At 36.3% G+C, this 17765-nt stretch overlaps 1 protein-coding gene across 2 annotated transcripts in view; it reads left to right on the forward strand.

The window, feature by feature from the left end:
• Nucleotides 1–17765, forward strand: part of LAMA2 (laminin subunit alpha 2) — a 717179-nt gene that overhangs the window by 20225 nt on the left and 679189 nt on the right. Inside the window, exon 1 of one of the 2 annotated variants that reach the window (XM_049901136.1) lies at nucleotides 12149–13672. The exons of the other annotated variant lie outside the window; for it this stretch is intronic. Coding sequence (XP_049757093.1) covers nucleotides 13627–13672 — 46 coding nt within the window. The 5' untranslated portion in view covers nucleotides 12149–13626. Of the gene's footprint in view, nucleotides 1–12148; nucleotides 13673–17765 lie in introns of those variants that run through there. 2 annotated transcript variants of the gene reach the window in all.

Here is a 17765-nt window from a genome sequence, read left to right on the forward strand (position 1 = left end):
AGCCATTCCTCTTCAAGTTGTCATTCCTGGCATAGTAGACCATATGACTGTCCTATTCAAAATGGCCAATACCAGTCCATTTCAGCTCACTAATGCCTAGAATATCAATGTTTATACATTCCATTTCATTTTTGATGATTTCCAATTTTCCTAGATTCATACTTCCTACAGTCCAGGTTCCAATTTCTAATGGATATTTGCAGTTGTTTCTTCTCATTTTGAGTTGTGCCACATCAGCAAATGAAAGTCCCAAAAGCTTGACTCCATCTACCCCATTAAGGTCAACTCTACTTTGAGGAGGCAGCTCTTAGTTGTCTTTTGAGTGCCTTTTAACCAGGGGGGAGCTCATCTTCCTGCATTTTATCAGCCTGTGTTCCACTGCTATTCTGGAGGTTTTCACTGGCTAATTCTTTTCAGAAGTAGCCTGCTGGGTCCTTCTTCCTAGTCTGTCTTAGTCTGGAAGCTCAGCTGAAACCTTTCCACCATGGGTGACCCTGTCGATATCTGAATATCAGTGGCATAGCTTCCAGCATCACAACAACACTTGAGCCCCCACAGTATGAGAAACTGACACACACATGTCAAATGCTACCTTAGCGGGTTTAAATCCTCCTAATGACTTCAGAACCTTTCAAGCCCTGTTGTTCTTGCAGTCAGCAGTCACATGAATCTCTGACATTACCTGGGATTGGGTTAAAACTGCCCAGCCTTTAGGGATGGGGCATATGGGTGTTGAGGGTGGACACAGGTCATTTAATGACTATCTAGTTGTGGCAAAAGGATGGCTAAAGACATTAACTCAATTAGTCATTAGTCATCGTCAGGTATGCTCACCACCAAAGTTGGAACTGAACTACTACAAAATGACTGCTTTGTTTTATATAAATAAATAAATAAATAAATAATTTAAGCAAAGGCGCGTATCTTTTTGTCAAGCAAATATCTTGTAGTAAGGTTCATGGTAACTCTCAGAGTAAAGAGTATCATCCAGATGGATGCACTTATGAGTTCCATGGATTATAATGGAAATTTTACTGGTTATATTGTTGATCAGCAGAAGCTGTAGTCCTTTTGCTGTGAATTTACATCTGAAGTCCAGCTAGTGTGTGCATTAAGCACAATACTTTTGAAGTCAGATTTTCTGAATTTGAATTCTAGAGTTACCCTTTGCTAGCTGAATGATGCTGGGCAAAATATTTAGCTCCTATTAATGCCGTTGCCCTCACCTCAAAAAGGATGATGATAAGAGTGTCTTAGAGGGTAGATGTAGGAATTAAATGGATTTAAGTGCTTAGTTGATATTGGCTTTTATTCTTATTAAGATGAGACTGGACTCATCATTCTAAGATTTTACAGTTAGTGGTGTTTTCAGCATGTCCAGCTAGAGCCATGACTTAAAATATAGTTTTAATATAATTAGATGTGGCCATGGGGTGGTCTAAATTGCCACTATCCTAGTTGCAGGTGGTAACAGGGCTACCCACTTCATGTCTTCATTTAGATGTCTACTAGGCCTCTAGAGCCTAACATTCCCAGTACCAAACACATTTCACTCCCTCCCTACTCTGCCATTCCTCAACTCTTCTACCTCTAGATTTTCTCAGCTCAGAAATGGTACCACCATCTATCCCTGAATCAAGTTAGACACTTAGAAGTTACCTTTAATTTCTCTCTTTCCTTCACCTGGCACATCTAAACTGTCAGCAAGTCCTTTTTATTTTAGGGGGGAAAAAAGATAAACTTAAAAAAAAAAAAAAACTACTTAGGCCTTCATAATGTGCCAAATAACTCATATACTGTGTCCTTCGATGTGATTTTTCCCTTGGAGTTATTATTAACAATCAAAATAATAATATAAAAAAATTAAAGAAATGCGTAATTCAAGAATCATTGTTCACGTATGTTCATCTCCTTATTTTAAGAATGGAACTCTACTGTAAAGTAAAGCTGTTCTTTCAGCAAGTAGGGGTTTTCTCTTATAGAAGAAAGATAGGACCTCTGAGAGCAGGAACTGGGTCTATTTTGTTACTGCTGTATCCTTATATACAAAAAAAAAAAAATTTATTTCTTTTTTCGTATCCTTATTGCATGGAACAGAGACTGATACATAAGGTGGTTTCAGTAAATATTGTATGTGTGGAATAAAAGGAAAGGAAGAGCTAACATTTACTCACAGGCATTGTATGGAGATGGTTAAGGTTCTGATGCCGTCAGAAGTAGGCAGTTAAAATTTCTATTGACGAATAGAAAAAATGGCCAAAGATTAAGAAGAATTTACAAGAACATGAAGGAAAAGGGTAAGGCTCATGAAATGTTGAAACATGATGATCTAATTAAATATTTAAATTTAAGTGATGAGTCTTAGAGTCTACTACCTATCATTTTAAGTATAATACTTCTAAGTATACACAGGAACTAATATTCAAAACTCCCTGCCTGTTTCTTCCTAGTCCTCCACACTTCCCAGACTCCTCCACACTCTCCATTTGGACAGGTTTTCCCTTTCGCTTTTTTTCGATTAATCTACTCTCACCCAGTTTTTGCCAAAAGACGGTTTCCCGCTCTGTGCCTCTGCTGTGGAGCCCTGGTGGTGCAGTGGTGAAGAGATTGGGTGCTAACAAAAAGGTCAGCAATTCAAATCTACCAGTTGCTCTTTGGAAACCCTATGGGGCAGTTCTACTCTGTCCTATAGGGTCTTTGCTGAAATATTTGAGTCCCCAAAACACCCTCCACCTTCCTCTGTATATCCTACTTGTGAACACCTTACCCATTCTTCTACTTTTGAAATGGGGTTAAAAATATTTTTCTTCCAGGTCCTTATTGATGAACCCACCTCTGTGTGAGCACTTCTGTCACTTTAACCCCACAAATCATTATATATAGTGTACAATTCTTCACCACGTTATGTACTTGAATTTCTTCACATTTTTTCTTGCTTTATTTGTGTGCTTATGTGGTAAGAGTGTGGAATAGGTGGTAGAATTTGTCTAAAAATAACATTTTTTTTAAATACTAATTGAAGCGCCCAGTGATTGAATTATATATGAACTCAATAGGCCATAACAACATTTTCAGTTGGGAATACCTAATGGAAATAGAAATGCGGCATGCTGCTTTAATTCTCATTCTCTTGGTATGTATTCTTCTTGGATAAAGAAACAGTAAAGTGATTGCAAAGACAATGTGACTCAAAAAAATGAAAAAACTCTACGGTCGGCTGTTGAATTATTAGCACACTAGCAATTTTCTTTCAGGTTAAATATTCTCCTGAGGCTGGGAATTAATATTAAATACTTTAAAAATTTCTGTTCAGCAATTAGCTGATATAACTTGCAGACAGACCAGATCCTATAAAGTACATGTCTACATTTAAGTAACTACATAACACAATCATTATGATTTCTGTGGAGAGATAAGATCTTGTTTGATGGTCTTAATTACAACCTCCTTTTCCACCATGTTGTTATCATATGCTGTACATTTACATAGCGTCTGGCATCTAGGATGTTTTATTGTTTCAGCACCATTTCCATCACTGTTCACAAAGTTTTAAATATTGTGGCATGTAAAGCAAAGCAGCACACTCATACATTTCGTGTAAAGGGAGGGGCATGCTTAAAATGAATGATTTAGACTGACAAAAATAAGAAGGGGCAGAAATAACATCCCAGATTTCTGATATCACAGACATAGATTTCAGTTCTATATAAATTCTTCTTTATAATACTGAACTCCTTAAAAAAAAAAAGGAGCCCCCTACTCGGAAAATTGCAGCATTGTAATATATTTAGAGATGGTAGGGCAATGGTTTTTGAAAACGGAATCTATAGATAATCTATGACATTTTTTTCAGTCAGTCAAAAAGATGATAGTTTTTCTTGTTCTCCAGAGGGAAACATCCTTTGTTTTATCAATGTATTTAAGGTCATTCTTACTCCTTTCTCCGCCTAATTAAAGTGTTTAAATCATTTTTATATTCTATTCATAAATATGAGCAAACAACTCAAAAGATGTACACTGATTATTTTATATTATCACACACATTTTTTTTGCCTTTCATGATTGATCTGCCTGTTGTTTGATATATTAGGAAATTATAAATTGAATTTATTGTAATTCATTCAGTAAAATACTGAAGTTAAAATCTAGCATGTTTATTTTGAATGTTCCCTTTCAGGTATATGAAAGACTTACAGTGAAATCATGGTTTCACCAAGATTTCTTTCTAATAAAACAGTCAATATTACTGGAATTGTGTTTTGCACATTACATTCCATTGACGTAATTTTAAACTTCCATTCTATTTCTCTATAAATGGAATTTCATTATATCTAACTCCACAGTAAATGGGTTCCAGTGTCACTGACATTTAGTAGAATTACAGATTTTAGTGTCTTTGTATATTTTGCATTAAAATGCATTATGTGTGCTTTCAACTCTGTTTCAAAGAAACTACTACTGATTTACATAGTCGTATAGAGGAATCCTGTTTAAGCTCCATTGCTTGATTTCATGGTGACTTTTTTTTCCCCCTTTCTGCAACCATTTGAAAATATTTCTTAATGTATTTGCAACTGTTGGATAAAAATGAGATAAAACTTATGGATTATAAATACGTGCCAATTTTCTCTCACAGTAAGTCTTTGTAATGTCTTTGTGGAATTTTAGCTGTCTCTCGAAACTTTCTTCTCTGCTATACTTTATTATCAAAGCCCTTGTCAAAAATTAAGTATTTTATGTAGTATTTAGAAGACTGAGCTTGAAGTATGTCTTTCATCTCAAGCTCGGGGGAGAAGGTTGATGAGAATAGGAATTTTTAAATGGATTACATGTTTCTGGGATTTGGTGGGAGAACTACTGCTTTGGAGTCTGAGAAAGGTGGGATTTAGGCTAAGGGAGGTGAGTTTTTGTTCTGAAAGGCCTGGTGCTTGCCTCTTTCCATTCCTAGAGGATCTTAGGAATAGATATCCAGCTGCAGGTAGGCCTGTTTTGGTTCGGAGGGGCCTTGAGAGTACCAGACCAAAGAAAAAATTGCTATAGAGGAGCCTTAATGCTTTCAGTCTAGAACCACATATTTTTTCAAGGGTCTGAGATCCAGGGATGACCAATGCTTAGGCCACATATACTCAGTCCACTCTGATGGAATGAATATTTTAAATTCACCCAGATCAAGATCACTCTCAAGATCAAGGTCTGTGCTTAGACCTCACCTCCTCCTCTTCTTTCTATTGTGGGATCTCTTTGCCTGGGAAGAAAAGGGTCGTGAAGTCAGTGACTACCTCACAAGACAGCTTTACATTTCATCATTATACCTCCCAGATCTTAGTTCTTCAGCTTGGTTTGGTGGCATCTCCTTTATAACATACAGTAATATATTTGGAATAGAAATGGCCTTGACAACAGTTTGAAGCATTTTTAATTCCATAATAAAGTGGTTCAGAGAATCATAGTCCTTTGCCTTTATTTCCCAAGACAAAAGTGTCTGGAGGTTGCATTTCCTACTGAGTTCCTTAGTGTTATTGCCAGGTCGAAAACTAGGCCTGTTAACATGAACATGTTGTTCTGTGTCTGGAAGCCAGAATATAATAAGCATTGTTAATTTAGTTAAGACAGCTGTTTAAGATTAGCCTTCTTGTATGTGTGGGAGTTAACAGAACAATGGCTCTTTCCCCAAGATGTGTATGCTTTTCCTTTGCTTATAGGCAAATTTTAAGCTGTATATTAATTAATCATTTAACAGAAATAATAAAATATATTTTTTAATGTTAGTTGGAAATTGGTTGAGCAGTACTCATCTGAATGGGGGTGTAAAGTCGTAGAAAGGGCAAGACCTCCAAAATCTTTCCATACTATGCTTTGTATTCTGAGGCATAGTTTTCAGCTAAAAAAAAAAAGCCAGAGAAAACAACCATATTTCCAAAATGGATCTCCATGGTGATCATTTTTTAGAGCCCTGGCCTAGCTGATGACTTGCAGATAAACCACTGGTGTTTTCTGATATGTATTTTGATAATTATTTAGATACCACATGTTTGTATAGATGCGTGTAATGAGATTTCTTTGGAAAACATAGTTTGAATATTCAGTTTAAACCTCTTATCTCCATTTAGCTTTCACAAACTTTATCCTTCTGTTCCATCGAAGGGGTAGTACCAATTATGTAAGGAATTTTATTTACCTTATTTCACCTCTTCCTGAGATACCTGAAAACTCGTATTAGTGCAGTTACCATCCTATAGACAAGGAAAGGAAGCTCTTCTGGACTATAAAATATTTACAATATGACAGAAAGGCATAATCTATTTTTTAAACATGTTTTTGAAGTATAATTTATATAAAGTAAAATTCATTTATAAATGTGAATCACTCATAAAATAGATGGCGTTTGACAAATGTATACACCCGTGTAACTACTACCTAATCCAGAAATAGAACACTTCCATCTTCCCAGAAGTTCCTGCTGGCCCTCCCATTACGCACCTTTCACCTCTTATCTGATTAGTTTTATCAGTTCTAGAATTTCTATATATGAATTACAAACCACATACTTTTCTGTTTCTGACTTTTTTTCATTCAGCGTAATGTCTGTAAAAATCATCCATGTTTTTGCACTAATCGGTATTTTGTTCCTCTTATTTGCCAGTGGTATTCCAATGTATGAATGTATCTCAATATTTTTTATACATTCACCTGTTGCTGATATATAGACTGTTTCTGGTTTTTAACTATTATGAATAAAGCTACTACATACAACTTGTGTGCAAGTTTTTTTTATGGCCATAAGTTTTCATTTCTCATTCATCTAAGAGTAGAATTCTTGTGTTGTATGATAAATATATGCTTGATTCTAAAAGCCACGGTCAGATTGTTTTCTAAAATGGTCGTATCATTTTACTTTTCCAAAACAATGGCATAATCATAATTGATATCTTTTCTTTCTACCTCTTCCTTTTTAATTTTCTTGGAAACTTAAAATAATAAAGATTAAACCACTTGTTTAATATGGTAAGATCTTAATTTTTAAGAACCTCTCTGGAAAATTTAAGATTTCCTTAACACTCTTCATAGTTATACAAAACAGAATAAATATATTTTGTTCAACTTTTAAAGTAAGCTATTAGTTACTTAGGTCCCTGGGTGAAGCAAACAGTTTGTGCTTAATTACTAACATAAAGGTTGAAGGTTCAAACCCACCCAACCACACTGCAGGAGAAAGGCCTGGCAATCTGCTTCCTTAAAGATTACAACCAAGAAAACCCTATGGAGCAGTTCTACTCTGTAACACCTGGGGTGCCATGAGTCAGAATTGACTCAACGGCAATAGGCTTGTTTCTTTTTTTTTTTAATTAGTCACTTAATAGCCAATTGTTTTATGTATTAGATAAAAAGAGACCCTGTTCTCTCCAAACAGGAGAAAGTATGAAAAAGAAAGAAAAAAAGAAAAGAAAAATGCCAGTTTATTCATTAAGTAAGAATGTGTGGAACATGTACTATTAGTAAGAAACTCTTTTCTATACTGTAGATAAAAAGATGAACAAAACATAATTTTCCCTCTAGAATTGTGTCAGTTGAGGAAAAAAAAGTATATGTGCACATACAAAGAGATTAATACAGGTGGTATGTAGAAAGAGCTCCAATGATGTTCTTAAAAATGTTTTTAGATTCACAGGAAGTAGAAAGATTTCCATCTCATATGAGTAACGACAGTTTCACAGAAGAGATGGAATTTGGGCCGAGCCTAACAGGAGAGAATAATTTTTATGGGGAGATTAGAAAAAGAGCAGTCAGGGAGAAGGAATGGTGGGTTATGGGGTGTGGCTGATTAGAGAGGTAAGTTAAAACAAGAGTGAAAAACTAGAAGAACAAAGGATGAAGGGACTCAGATTTAGTGTATGGATGAAGATTAGGTTGGTTATTAGTAAGGAAAGAGATGAGTTTGTGATGAGGGAATGGAAGCTCAAAATTACAATTTTGAAAACATTCATTCTGAGAGATTTTGAAAACTAGAGGTGTAGTCTGTTATTGAAATGGAGTGAACAGTTACTGGCCTTGATGAAGTCTAGAAGGTGTGAGAGAGCCTATCGCTAGATTAGCATTTTTAAGTACCTGGAGACTTATTAACTTTCAAATTTTAAATTTATTAGCAACTTTTCAAATTTGATTAATTTAGCCAAGGAAAAAGACACCACATCATTGATTTAACCAATTATTATAATGATTTGACTGTGCATCTTTTTCTCTAAAGAAGACATTTTTATGAAAAAAGATCAGTTTTACTGTACCCAGGTGTTTAGTTTTCTTAAAATAACAGTTGTTGTCAAGTAGTTTATGACTCTTGGCAGCTTCATGTATATCAGAGTCAGACTGGTCTGTAGGGTTTTTAATGACTGATTTTTTGGAAGTACGTCACCAGACCTTTCTTCTAAGCCACGGCTGGGTAGACTCAAAACTCCAACCTTTTTATTAGCAACCAAGGATTATTAGTTTCTTAGTGTTTGTTGCCTTAACAAAGTATCACAAATTGTGTGGCTTTAAGGACAGAAATTATCTCATGTTCTGGAGGCTGGGAGTCAGAAATCAAGATGTCAGCTATGTTGATTCCTTCTGAGCGTTCTGAGGGAGGATCTGTTTCTTGCCTCTCTCCTAGATTCTGGTAACTCCTGGCAATCTTGGTGTTCCTTGAATTATGACTCTGCATTCTTCAATCTTTCCCTTGTCACCTGACGGTCTTCCCTCTGTGTCTCCCTGTGTGTATGCTGTCCTCTTCTGCAAGGACACCATTCATATTTGGTTAGGACCCACCCTACTCCACAGCCTTCAGTATGGATTACACCTCAACATAAGGAAAAACAAAAATCCTTGCAACTGGACCAAGAAGGAACATCAGGATAAAGGGAGAAAAGATTGAAGTTGTCAAGAATTTCATTTTATTTGGATCTATAATCAACACCCATGGAAGCAGCCGTCAAGAAATCAAAAGACATTGCATTGGGCAAATCTGCTGCAAAAGACCTCTTTAAAGCGTTCAGAAGGAAAGATGTCACCTTGAAGACTATGGTGCACCTGACCCAAGCCATGGTGTTTTCAGTCACCTTTTATGGATGTGAAATCTGGATGATGAATAAGGAAGACAGAAGAAGTATTGTCATCTTTGAATTGTGGTGTTGGCAAAGAATACCAAATATACCACGGAGTGCCAAATAATGAACAAATCCGTCTTGGAAGAACTACAACCAGAATGCGCCTTAGAAGTAAGGATGACAAGACTACATCTCACATACTTTGGATGTGTTATCATGAGGGATCAGTCCCTGGAGAAGGACATCATACTTGGTAAAGTAGAGGGTCAGCAAAAAAGAGGAAGACCTTCAATGAGATGGATTGACACAGTGGCTGCAACAATGGGCTCAGGCATAACAACGATTGTGAGGATGGTGCAGGACTGGGCAGTGTTTCGTTGTGTTGTAGATAGGGTTGCTATGAGTCAGAATTGACTCTACAGCACCTAACAAAAACAACTACTACTCCAGTATGAGCTGGTGTTAACTAATATCATCTTCAAAGACCCTATTTCCAAACCAGCCACAGACACTGGTACAAGTGGTTAGGACCTCAGCATATCTTTTGGGGGGACACAATTCCATCCATTATGCCAGGCTTTGGTTATCACTTGTCATATGGGATAAACACTAGGATGAACTTATACTCTCTTTTCTTCACTCTTGTTTGGAAGAAGTTAATAATTTGATGTTACTAATCATAATTAACAAGAGATGCTTTAATATAAGATTTCTCCAAATGTTCTGCACTTGTAGCTTATTGCACCACAGTGACTAAGACTACTAAACTTTTACCTCTGGAATTTGATGTATGGACTTTGTCTACAGTATATTCTACAACTGCAGTATTAAAAGGATCAGAATTAATCTCTTAGAGAAGATTAGAGGGCGCTTAAGAGTAATGAAGTATTATCAAAATATATTAGGCATAAACATATTTGTATGTAATGGAATTACCTTAGCACATAGATAATATAAACTAAATGAGTTTATAATTGAGGTTGTGTGCAAGTGGGAAAGAAAATTCATCTGTTATGTGGAGTATATATGTTTTTAATACCACAGCCAAAGTCTTAGATATCTTTTGAGAGTAAGCATGGGTGCTGTTAAAATCCTTTAATAGGTGACAGCACGTGTAAGTTCCAGCTACATTTTCCACCCCTGGAGTTTTTTTGGCAGGAATTTGAGCCACTTTAGTATATTCTGGCTTCGTGGCAGATATTGGAACCAGTAGTCAAGAAATCCAAGGATGTTTTACATTGGGCAAATCTGCTGCAAAAGACCTCTTTAAAGTGTTAAAAAGCAAAGATGTCACTTTAAGGACTAAGTTATGCGTGACCCAAGCCATGATATTTTCAGTTGCCTCATATGCACGTGAAAGCTGGACAGTGAATAAGGAAGACCGAAGAATTGTTGCTTTTGAATTATGGTATTGGCAAAAAATATTGAATTATCAGGGGCTTCCAGAAGAAGGAACAAATCAGAATGTTCTTTAGAAGTGAGGATGGCAAGACTTCATCTCACATACTTTGGACATATTATCAGAAGGAATCAGTCCCTGGAGAAGGACTTCATGCTTGGTAAAGAAGAGGGTCAGCAACAAAGAGAAAGACCCTCAACGAGAGAAGATTGGCACAGTGGCTGCAACAGTGGGCTCAAACATAGCAACGATTGTGAGGATGGTGCGGGAGAAGGCAGTGTTTCATTCTGTTGTACATGGGGTCGCTATGAGCTGAATCTAACTTGAGGGCACCTAAAAACAACAGCAGACCAATATTAGAAAACTAAAAAAAAAAAGGGATTGTGGGGGAAAGAGAAAAAAAAAAAAGAAGAGATAAGCAAAGCTAACTTCCTCCTTATCCTGTTTTTTAAGATTGTTATCTAAAATATCTTTACCTTAATAACTGTGGGAAAATTGGGAAAGTGTTTTATTTCTATTTAAAAAATAGCTCTTTATGGCTCAAGTTTGCTTCAGTTCTTTTACTGTCACAACTTCCAAAAGCCACATGGTTTGAGGATGTTATGTTCATGTGATCCTTCGAACCAATGGTTTGTGCTCATTGGCTCCTTTATGTAATAGGGAGATGGATGTTACTTAAATAGTATTTAGGTGCATTTGATTTTGATCTTAAACACGTTGATGCATGTTTATTAGACAATGGGAATGCTGAAATCAGCAATCAAAATCTGAAGTGAACAACAAAGAAATAATACCTATGATAAAGAGCTGATCTGTGTAAGGATTAGTATGTAATCCTCTATAATAGATGTATTTAATCCTTGCTTTAAATTCAGCGTAGCTCCTGGGCCCAATACATACCAGTGTGTTCTCAAGCATGTCTAGTTTTAAAATATCTATGTTCATTTCAAAATAAAAGTTTGCTACTCTTTTGTCAAGTTGTACCACCTGGGTAGATACTGAAGGCAGTACTTATGGATATCCCTGTTTAGAAGAGCCTTACAAGAACTTTGTGAGATAAATGGAAAGTATATGTGCTAATCAGGTTTTTTTTTTTTTACTCAAATCTTAAACTGAAAATAATCCACTAAAACAGACATAGGTTAATCATTTTTAAGTTAAAGACTATTGAACCCAAATATACTTTAATTTATAACGTCTAAAGCATGTCCTTTTTTTTTTTTTAAAGCATGTCCTTAAATTCAGTACGATAGTCATATTGCATAGTATTTTTTTTAATTTATAAATTCAGTAGGATATTAATATATGGAACTCATTTTTATTTAACTTAAAATGTCAAAAACATTAGTTGCCCCTAAATGTATCTGTACCTAATATAAATTACCAATTTTGAGTAACAATTAGCAAGACCCAGTTATGAATAGCTATACTAGGAGTGAGTTGCTGGTAGACCTTACCAAGTGATAGAGATGAGGTTGAGATGGAAGGACAGTGGGTCTGATTTTGTATACTTTGGGTTCACATGTAACTTTGCCTTAATACCATTGCTATGTATTCAATATTTATCCAGGTTCTGAAAATCAACATGTATTTGCCTCTGTCTAAACATTTTGTAAACATTTCACTCAGGCATTCACATAAAAATGCAGACAAGCTAATGGAAAAAATATTGCTTTTCTTAAAAAAAAATATGTATACACACATACATATATACTACATATAAATTTTCCCCCTTTTAATTGTTAACTTGTTTTTTTAGATTAGTCTGTGGTTGCCTTTAAAGAGTTAAAAAGAGCACAGGGTAAGAACTAAGGAAGGAATGCTACCCTGAGCATTTCTGATCCTCTTAGTATTTTATGGAACAGTATGAGAGATGTCTTCCAATTGTGTAGGATAAGTACAGCCCACTGAACACTGCTTAATGGAAGTTTACTACAAGCCAGTTATAATGTCAAAAACATCAGAGCCTTTCCTATTTTCTATATTTGAATAATGATAAATGCCTTCATGCTGTGTGAAAACTATTGAAGTGTGCTTCTCTGCAGGTAAACTTTGCGGCGTCTTATATAACTCCGCTCTATGGAAGTATTACTTAAACAGTGTGAAATACATTGTCTGACAAGAATTGTATCACAATTTGGAATGATGTTTATGCAGGTGGGTAGGCTGCCAGTTATTCAGAGTTTTAAAAATGGACCTTTGAGGCCAAGATATAAAACCCAAGTCTTTATTTGGATATTTGTAGTGAAAACTGTAATTGTTCCTTGTGAGAGAATAATGTAAGCTCAGTTATTTGGCTGTAGTCCATCAAGTATATATGATGAGGGACAACTTGGCTGCTCTCTATTTCTTAAATACGATGTATAATATAATTAATTGGTCAGTTCTTTTAAAATACCTAAATATAATTTTCACTGAAATTTAATTGCATGTGTTCCTAATGCTTGGTTATCGACATGTTGGCCGTGGTTGTTTATTATCTGACTGCTGTGCCACCCTCCTTCTTTGCTGCAAGTCCCAGTTTGTCTCCATCAGTCTCCTATGGTGATGATAGTCTTGCTTCTCATGACAAGTTTCATGAGTGGCCTTATGGGCCCAGCTGGTCAGTATAATAGGTAACCAAAAAGCCTGATAAGCTAATTGGGATATTGGAATGGAGCAGCAAATTTTAAAGTCCTTGGCAAATTTTTGATAGACTTCAATTTTATTAATTCATATTTCCATTCATTGAGTTTGTCGGTGGTATAAAATAAATGTAATAATCACAGAAAATGCTAAATGTGGATAGTAATTATAGCAACTGAAGCCATTGGTATTTGGGTCACTGAGCTACAAATATATGAATCTATGACTAGCTATGTGGCTACTTGTGAACTGGAGTATGCAGTGCTCTCATAGTTGGACATGTCAATTGAGTACTATAAACTAAAAGATCTCACTACTCTGTTATGCTTTTGGAGAATAACTGGCATTTCAAGTCTTCCCTCCCTCATAGGTGTTTCGACTTTTTCCAATGATTACTTTTAAAAGGTATAATCTAGTTGCTTAGAGTCCCAAGGTTCTTTCCTATAGGGTGATGTTTCTCAAACATTGTGGACATTGGAAAGTCTGGAGGGCAACTTACAACTCTGAGAAGCTGTTTGGGTCATGGCAGCCGTGGCTTCAAGATCAGTCTATGAACTTAGGGCTAAAGGTGAGTCGTATCCTCCCTACCTAATTTCCTTTACGTTTGAAGTTTTACCAAACAAAATTGAAACCCATTGGCCCTTCAAGCTGGATCTTTCCTGTTTTAAAGGAAATGTTTTGGGTAGATCATGGTGCAGATGGTAAGAGTGGACTTGACAAGGTAGATTTTTGGGAAATGGAAGCTTTAAAAGCCCATAAAGCTTAAGATAAGTGAGGCTTGTTGCCTTTTCTGCTCCCCTGTTATCTTCACATTTGGATTTGCTATTCTCTCTTCTCTTCTCCTCCTCACCTGGTTCTTGTTCTTTTTTTCTTTCATTTTACTTGTTTTGGATGCCTTTCCATTTCCACAGTTACATAGTGGGCTAAGCTCCTCTTCTTGCTCCAAAATAAACCCTCTCCCCCGCCCAAAAAAAAAATAGAATGTGAAACTGTAGCCCATTCCTCTTTTTAAAAAATTAATTATTGAATCAGCATATGTTTGTTGTAGGAGAAATTAGAAAATCTAGGAAAAAGAGAACAAAAAGTCCCGTCATTTCACCACCAGAAATTGGTGGTGTGCCTTGAAAAGTTGTAATATGTACATAGAGAAGTGTATTTTACCTTATTTTTCGTAGCTGTTTAAAAGTTTGTTCCGTGATCTCAATTTAAAAAGGCATTTTATCTTTTACTTTCTCTCTTACACAAAAACTAAATTAAATTTTATTTGCTTTATATGTGGCCTATTAACCTCAATGGAGAAAGAGGCTCCCCTTGCTTACTTCAGAATTTATATATTATATTTAGTCCTTAAGGTGTGAGAAGAGCCTGACATCAGTACTAGTTCTTCAGCATGGAATTTTAATTCCACCACAACCCTATTAATGAATGTGTACAAAGTAATCTTGAGTGTTATTTTATTTTCTTACATCTATTATTCTCTTTGGAAACCGTGGTGGCATAGTAATTAAGTGCTACAGCTGCTAACCAAAAGGTCAGCAGTTCGAATCTACCACGCGCTCCTTGAAAACTGTATGGGGCAGTTCTACTCTGTCCTATAGGGTTGCTATGTGTTGGAATCGATGGCAGTGGGTTTATTTTTCTCTTTATTTTACTCTACCCCTATATTTGTCTTTTTTTGTTTTGGCCTTCTTACTATTCCTCATTTCTTCTCTTTATCCTCTTTCGTTCAAACTCCTTGTTGTAGAGTGGTATGGGTCAACCCATTGTGATAGATAGGTTAGAGTTTCATTATCATTTTTCTGTGAGTGAAAGGTTTGGAAGTAAGTACATGTTGTAATTATTTTCTCTAAATGATGATGTTCACCAAATAGTATTATTACTGTAAATTTCTAAACTTCTCTTTAAATTTGGTGAAGTTGGAATTCTGTATTAGATTTTAAAATATCAGAAACACACACTTGGTAGAATGAATGTCCATATATCTGCATTCTAGTAATGGTTATGTTTATCTGATAGCTTAATACATTTTATCATAAAAATCTACAAAAAGTTAAACTATCTGAAAAGGAGTTAGAATTAATAAAATAGAAATAAAGGAATGTTGGAAGCTAGAACTTTCATATTTATTGTCCCAAATTGAATTTATCATCTTCCTGTCCTGTACTAGCTCTCCTCCAATAAGCACTGTCTAGAAAAGCCATTACCACACAAGCCATTGTCCAACCAGAAACCTGGTAGCCTTCCTAATCCTTTATTTTCTTGATTTTTTTTATTATATCCAACAGTCACTTGTAACAAATATAATATTCACAGTATTGTGCAAAAAAACCCCATTAATTTCTAGGATGGAGCTTGGAGGACCTGAGTGGTGCAAATGGTTACTCTTCTTACTGCAAACCCAAAGGTTGGAGGCTCAAGTCCACCCAGAGATGCCCTGGAAGAAAGGCCTGGTGATCTGTTTCTGAAAAATCAGCCATTGAAAATCCTATGGAGCACAGCCCTACTCTGACACACATGAGGTTGCCCTGAGTCGAAATTGACTTGATTGGTAACTGGTATTAATATAGAAGTTAGCCTATGACTCCCAGTTGCCAGTTTCCCTAATACAAACAACTTAATCTAAATGTTTTCAGGTAATTTCAGTTCAATCTGGTAATTTTTAGGTCATTTTTCCAGTTAAAACCAAGTCAGTTCAAGGTGTGACCTGATACTCTTTCTCATTTTATAGAATCTGGGCGCAGGAGGGAACATACATAAAATCATTGTATCGGGACTGGGAAGTGTGCATTTTGGTCCTGGTTGAATGTATCAAAATTGGTAGTATACTGCTATTGCTTCAACTAGTGGAGATCAGAAATCTTTCCTGGTACACATTCAGTTTCCCCACAGTAAACTCAGCTGTCGCTTCAACCTTACCTTCCATCTGACATTGCTTTCTTCTGATGCTGGTCACTTTACGTTGCTCTCTGTTGGTCTCTAGCAAGTGAGATGACTTACATTTTGTTTCCTCAGTGATGGTTCCACAAGAGTTCTGGGTATTTTCTTCTGCCTCCTCTTTTGAGAATCATGAGGGAACTCATGGAGATTTTTGTTCTGGGTTGGTTCCCTGCTTGTGCCTATTTATGCATAAGCCATATACACTCAACTGTTCTCCTAATAACTAGAGGTAGCAATCTTGTTTAACCCTATGGGGCAGTTCGACTCTGCCCTCTCGGGTCACTGTGAGTCAGAATCGACGGTAACGGGTACTTTGTAAACTTTAAATCTGTTGCCGTTGAGTCCATTCCGACTCATAGCGACTCTATAGGACAGAGTAGAACTGACCCATATGGTTTCCAAAGAGCACTTGGTGGATTCGAACTGCTGACCTCTTGGTTAGCAACCGTAGCTCTTAACTGCTGCGCCACCAGGGTTTCCTTGTAAACTTCAGTGTACAATAATCTGTGTCAATCAATCTTGATAATAATAACACTCTTAACAACAACAGAAACACCAATATCATCCAACAATTATATAGTGGTTGATATTTGCCAAGTACTATTAGAAATGCTTGAAATATATTAACTCATTTAATTCTCAAAACAACACAATGATGTAGATAATACTGTTCCCATTTTGTAGGTGAGGAATCTGAGTCACAAAGACAAAGATTAAATGACTTGACAACAGTTACACTCAGTAAGTGGCTGACCCAGGTTATCTTAAAGTCTGCGCTCCTCATCTCGAAATCCTGAGGGGACCCCCATATGTTTGACGTTCCCCCTCCCATCTCTGTCAGCTCTTTTGTTCTCAGTGATCCAGGTACTAGGCTAGTTTAGGAATGCTGGTGGTAGATTGTGGAGGACCTTGTTCATTTTGAGAGTCAATTTTCTGCTTTAAAATATTCCAACTGTCTCTCACCTGAACTCGAACCTGTTTTATTTAGAAACCATAGATTTGGGATCTTCATTTGCTGGTCCTGTCCTCCTCACCCCCCAAACCCTGAGCCCCAGCAATAATGGATGCCCCCATATTCTAAGATTCAGCCAGTATTGGTCACATGGGAGAAAAACAGCACAGATCAGGTAATGTTTTAAATTGCTATTTTGCCTAGCACACACTGAGCAAAGAAGTAAAATCATCCTGTTTCTTGCAATCTAATAGTTGAAACTTACAAAACTTCCATTTCTGTAGGTAAAAAAACCAGTGAGTAGCAACAATTTCATATGGTTCAACCTGATACAACTTCATCAATTTCCTTGCAGGCTCACAACCATTACAGTTGTTCAGGCAACCATCATCTCACACCTAGAAGTCATCATAATGGTTTTTTAATGGATCTCCCTGCTTCCAATTTACCCTTCCCCCATTTGTTTGTTACACTTCAGCTAGAGCAAGTTTTATAAAATACAATAGTATGGAGCTACTCCTTTAGATAAATTGCTACAAATTGCATCCGATTGACCTTAGTATAAAATGCAAGCTTCATTTATGGGGTTTATAAGTCACGGAGCCATACATCCCAGTTAGTATCTGACAGCCCTGTTTACACCTGCTGCCCCAACATAATTATTAATGGTGTCCCCTTTTATTATCAGAAGTGGCCTGGTTTGGATGACGAATTATACGATCATCTCATTTATAAGGTAGTTCATGATCTGGCCTTTGCCTTTCTCTCCAGC

The sequence above is a fragment of the Elephas maximus genome, chromosome 1 (assembly GCF_024166365.1).
Source record: "Elephas maximus indicus isolate mEleMax1 chromosome 1, mEleMax1 primary haplotype, whole genome shotgun sequence".
NCBI lineage: Eukaryota > Metazoa > Chordata > Mammalia > Proboscidea > Elephantidae > Elephas > Elephas maximus.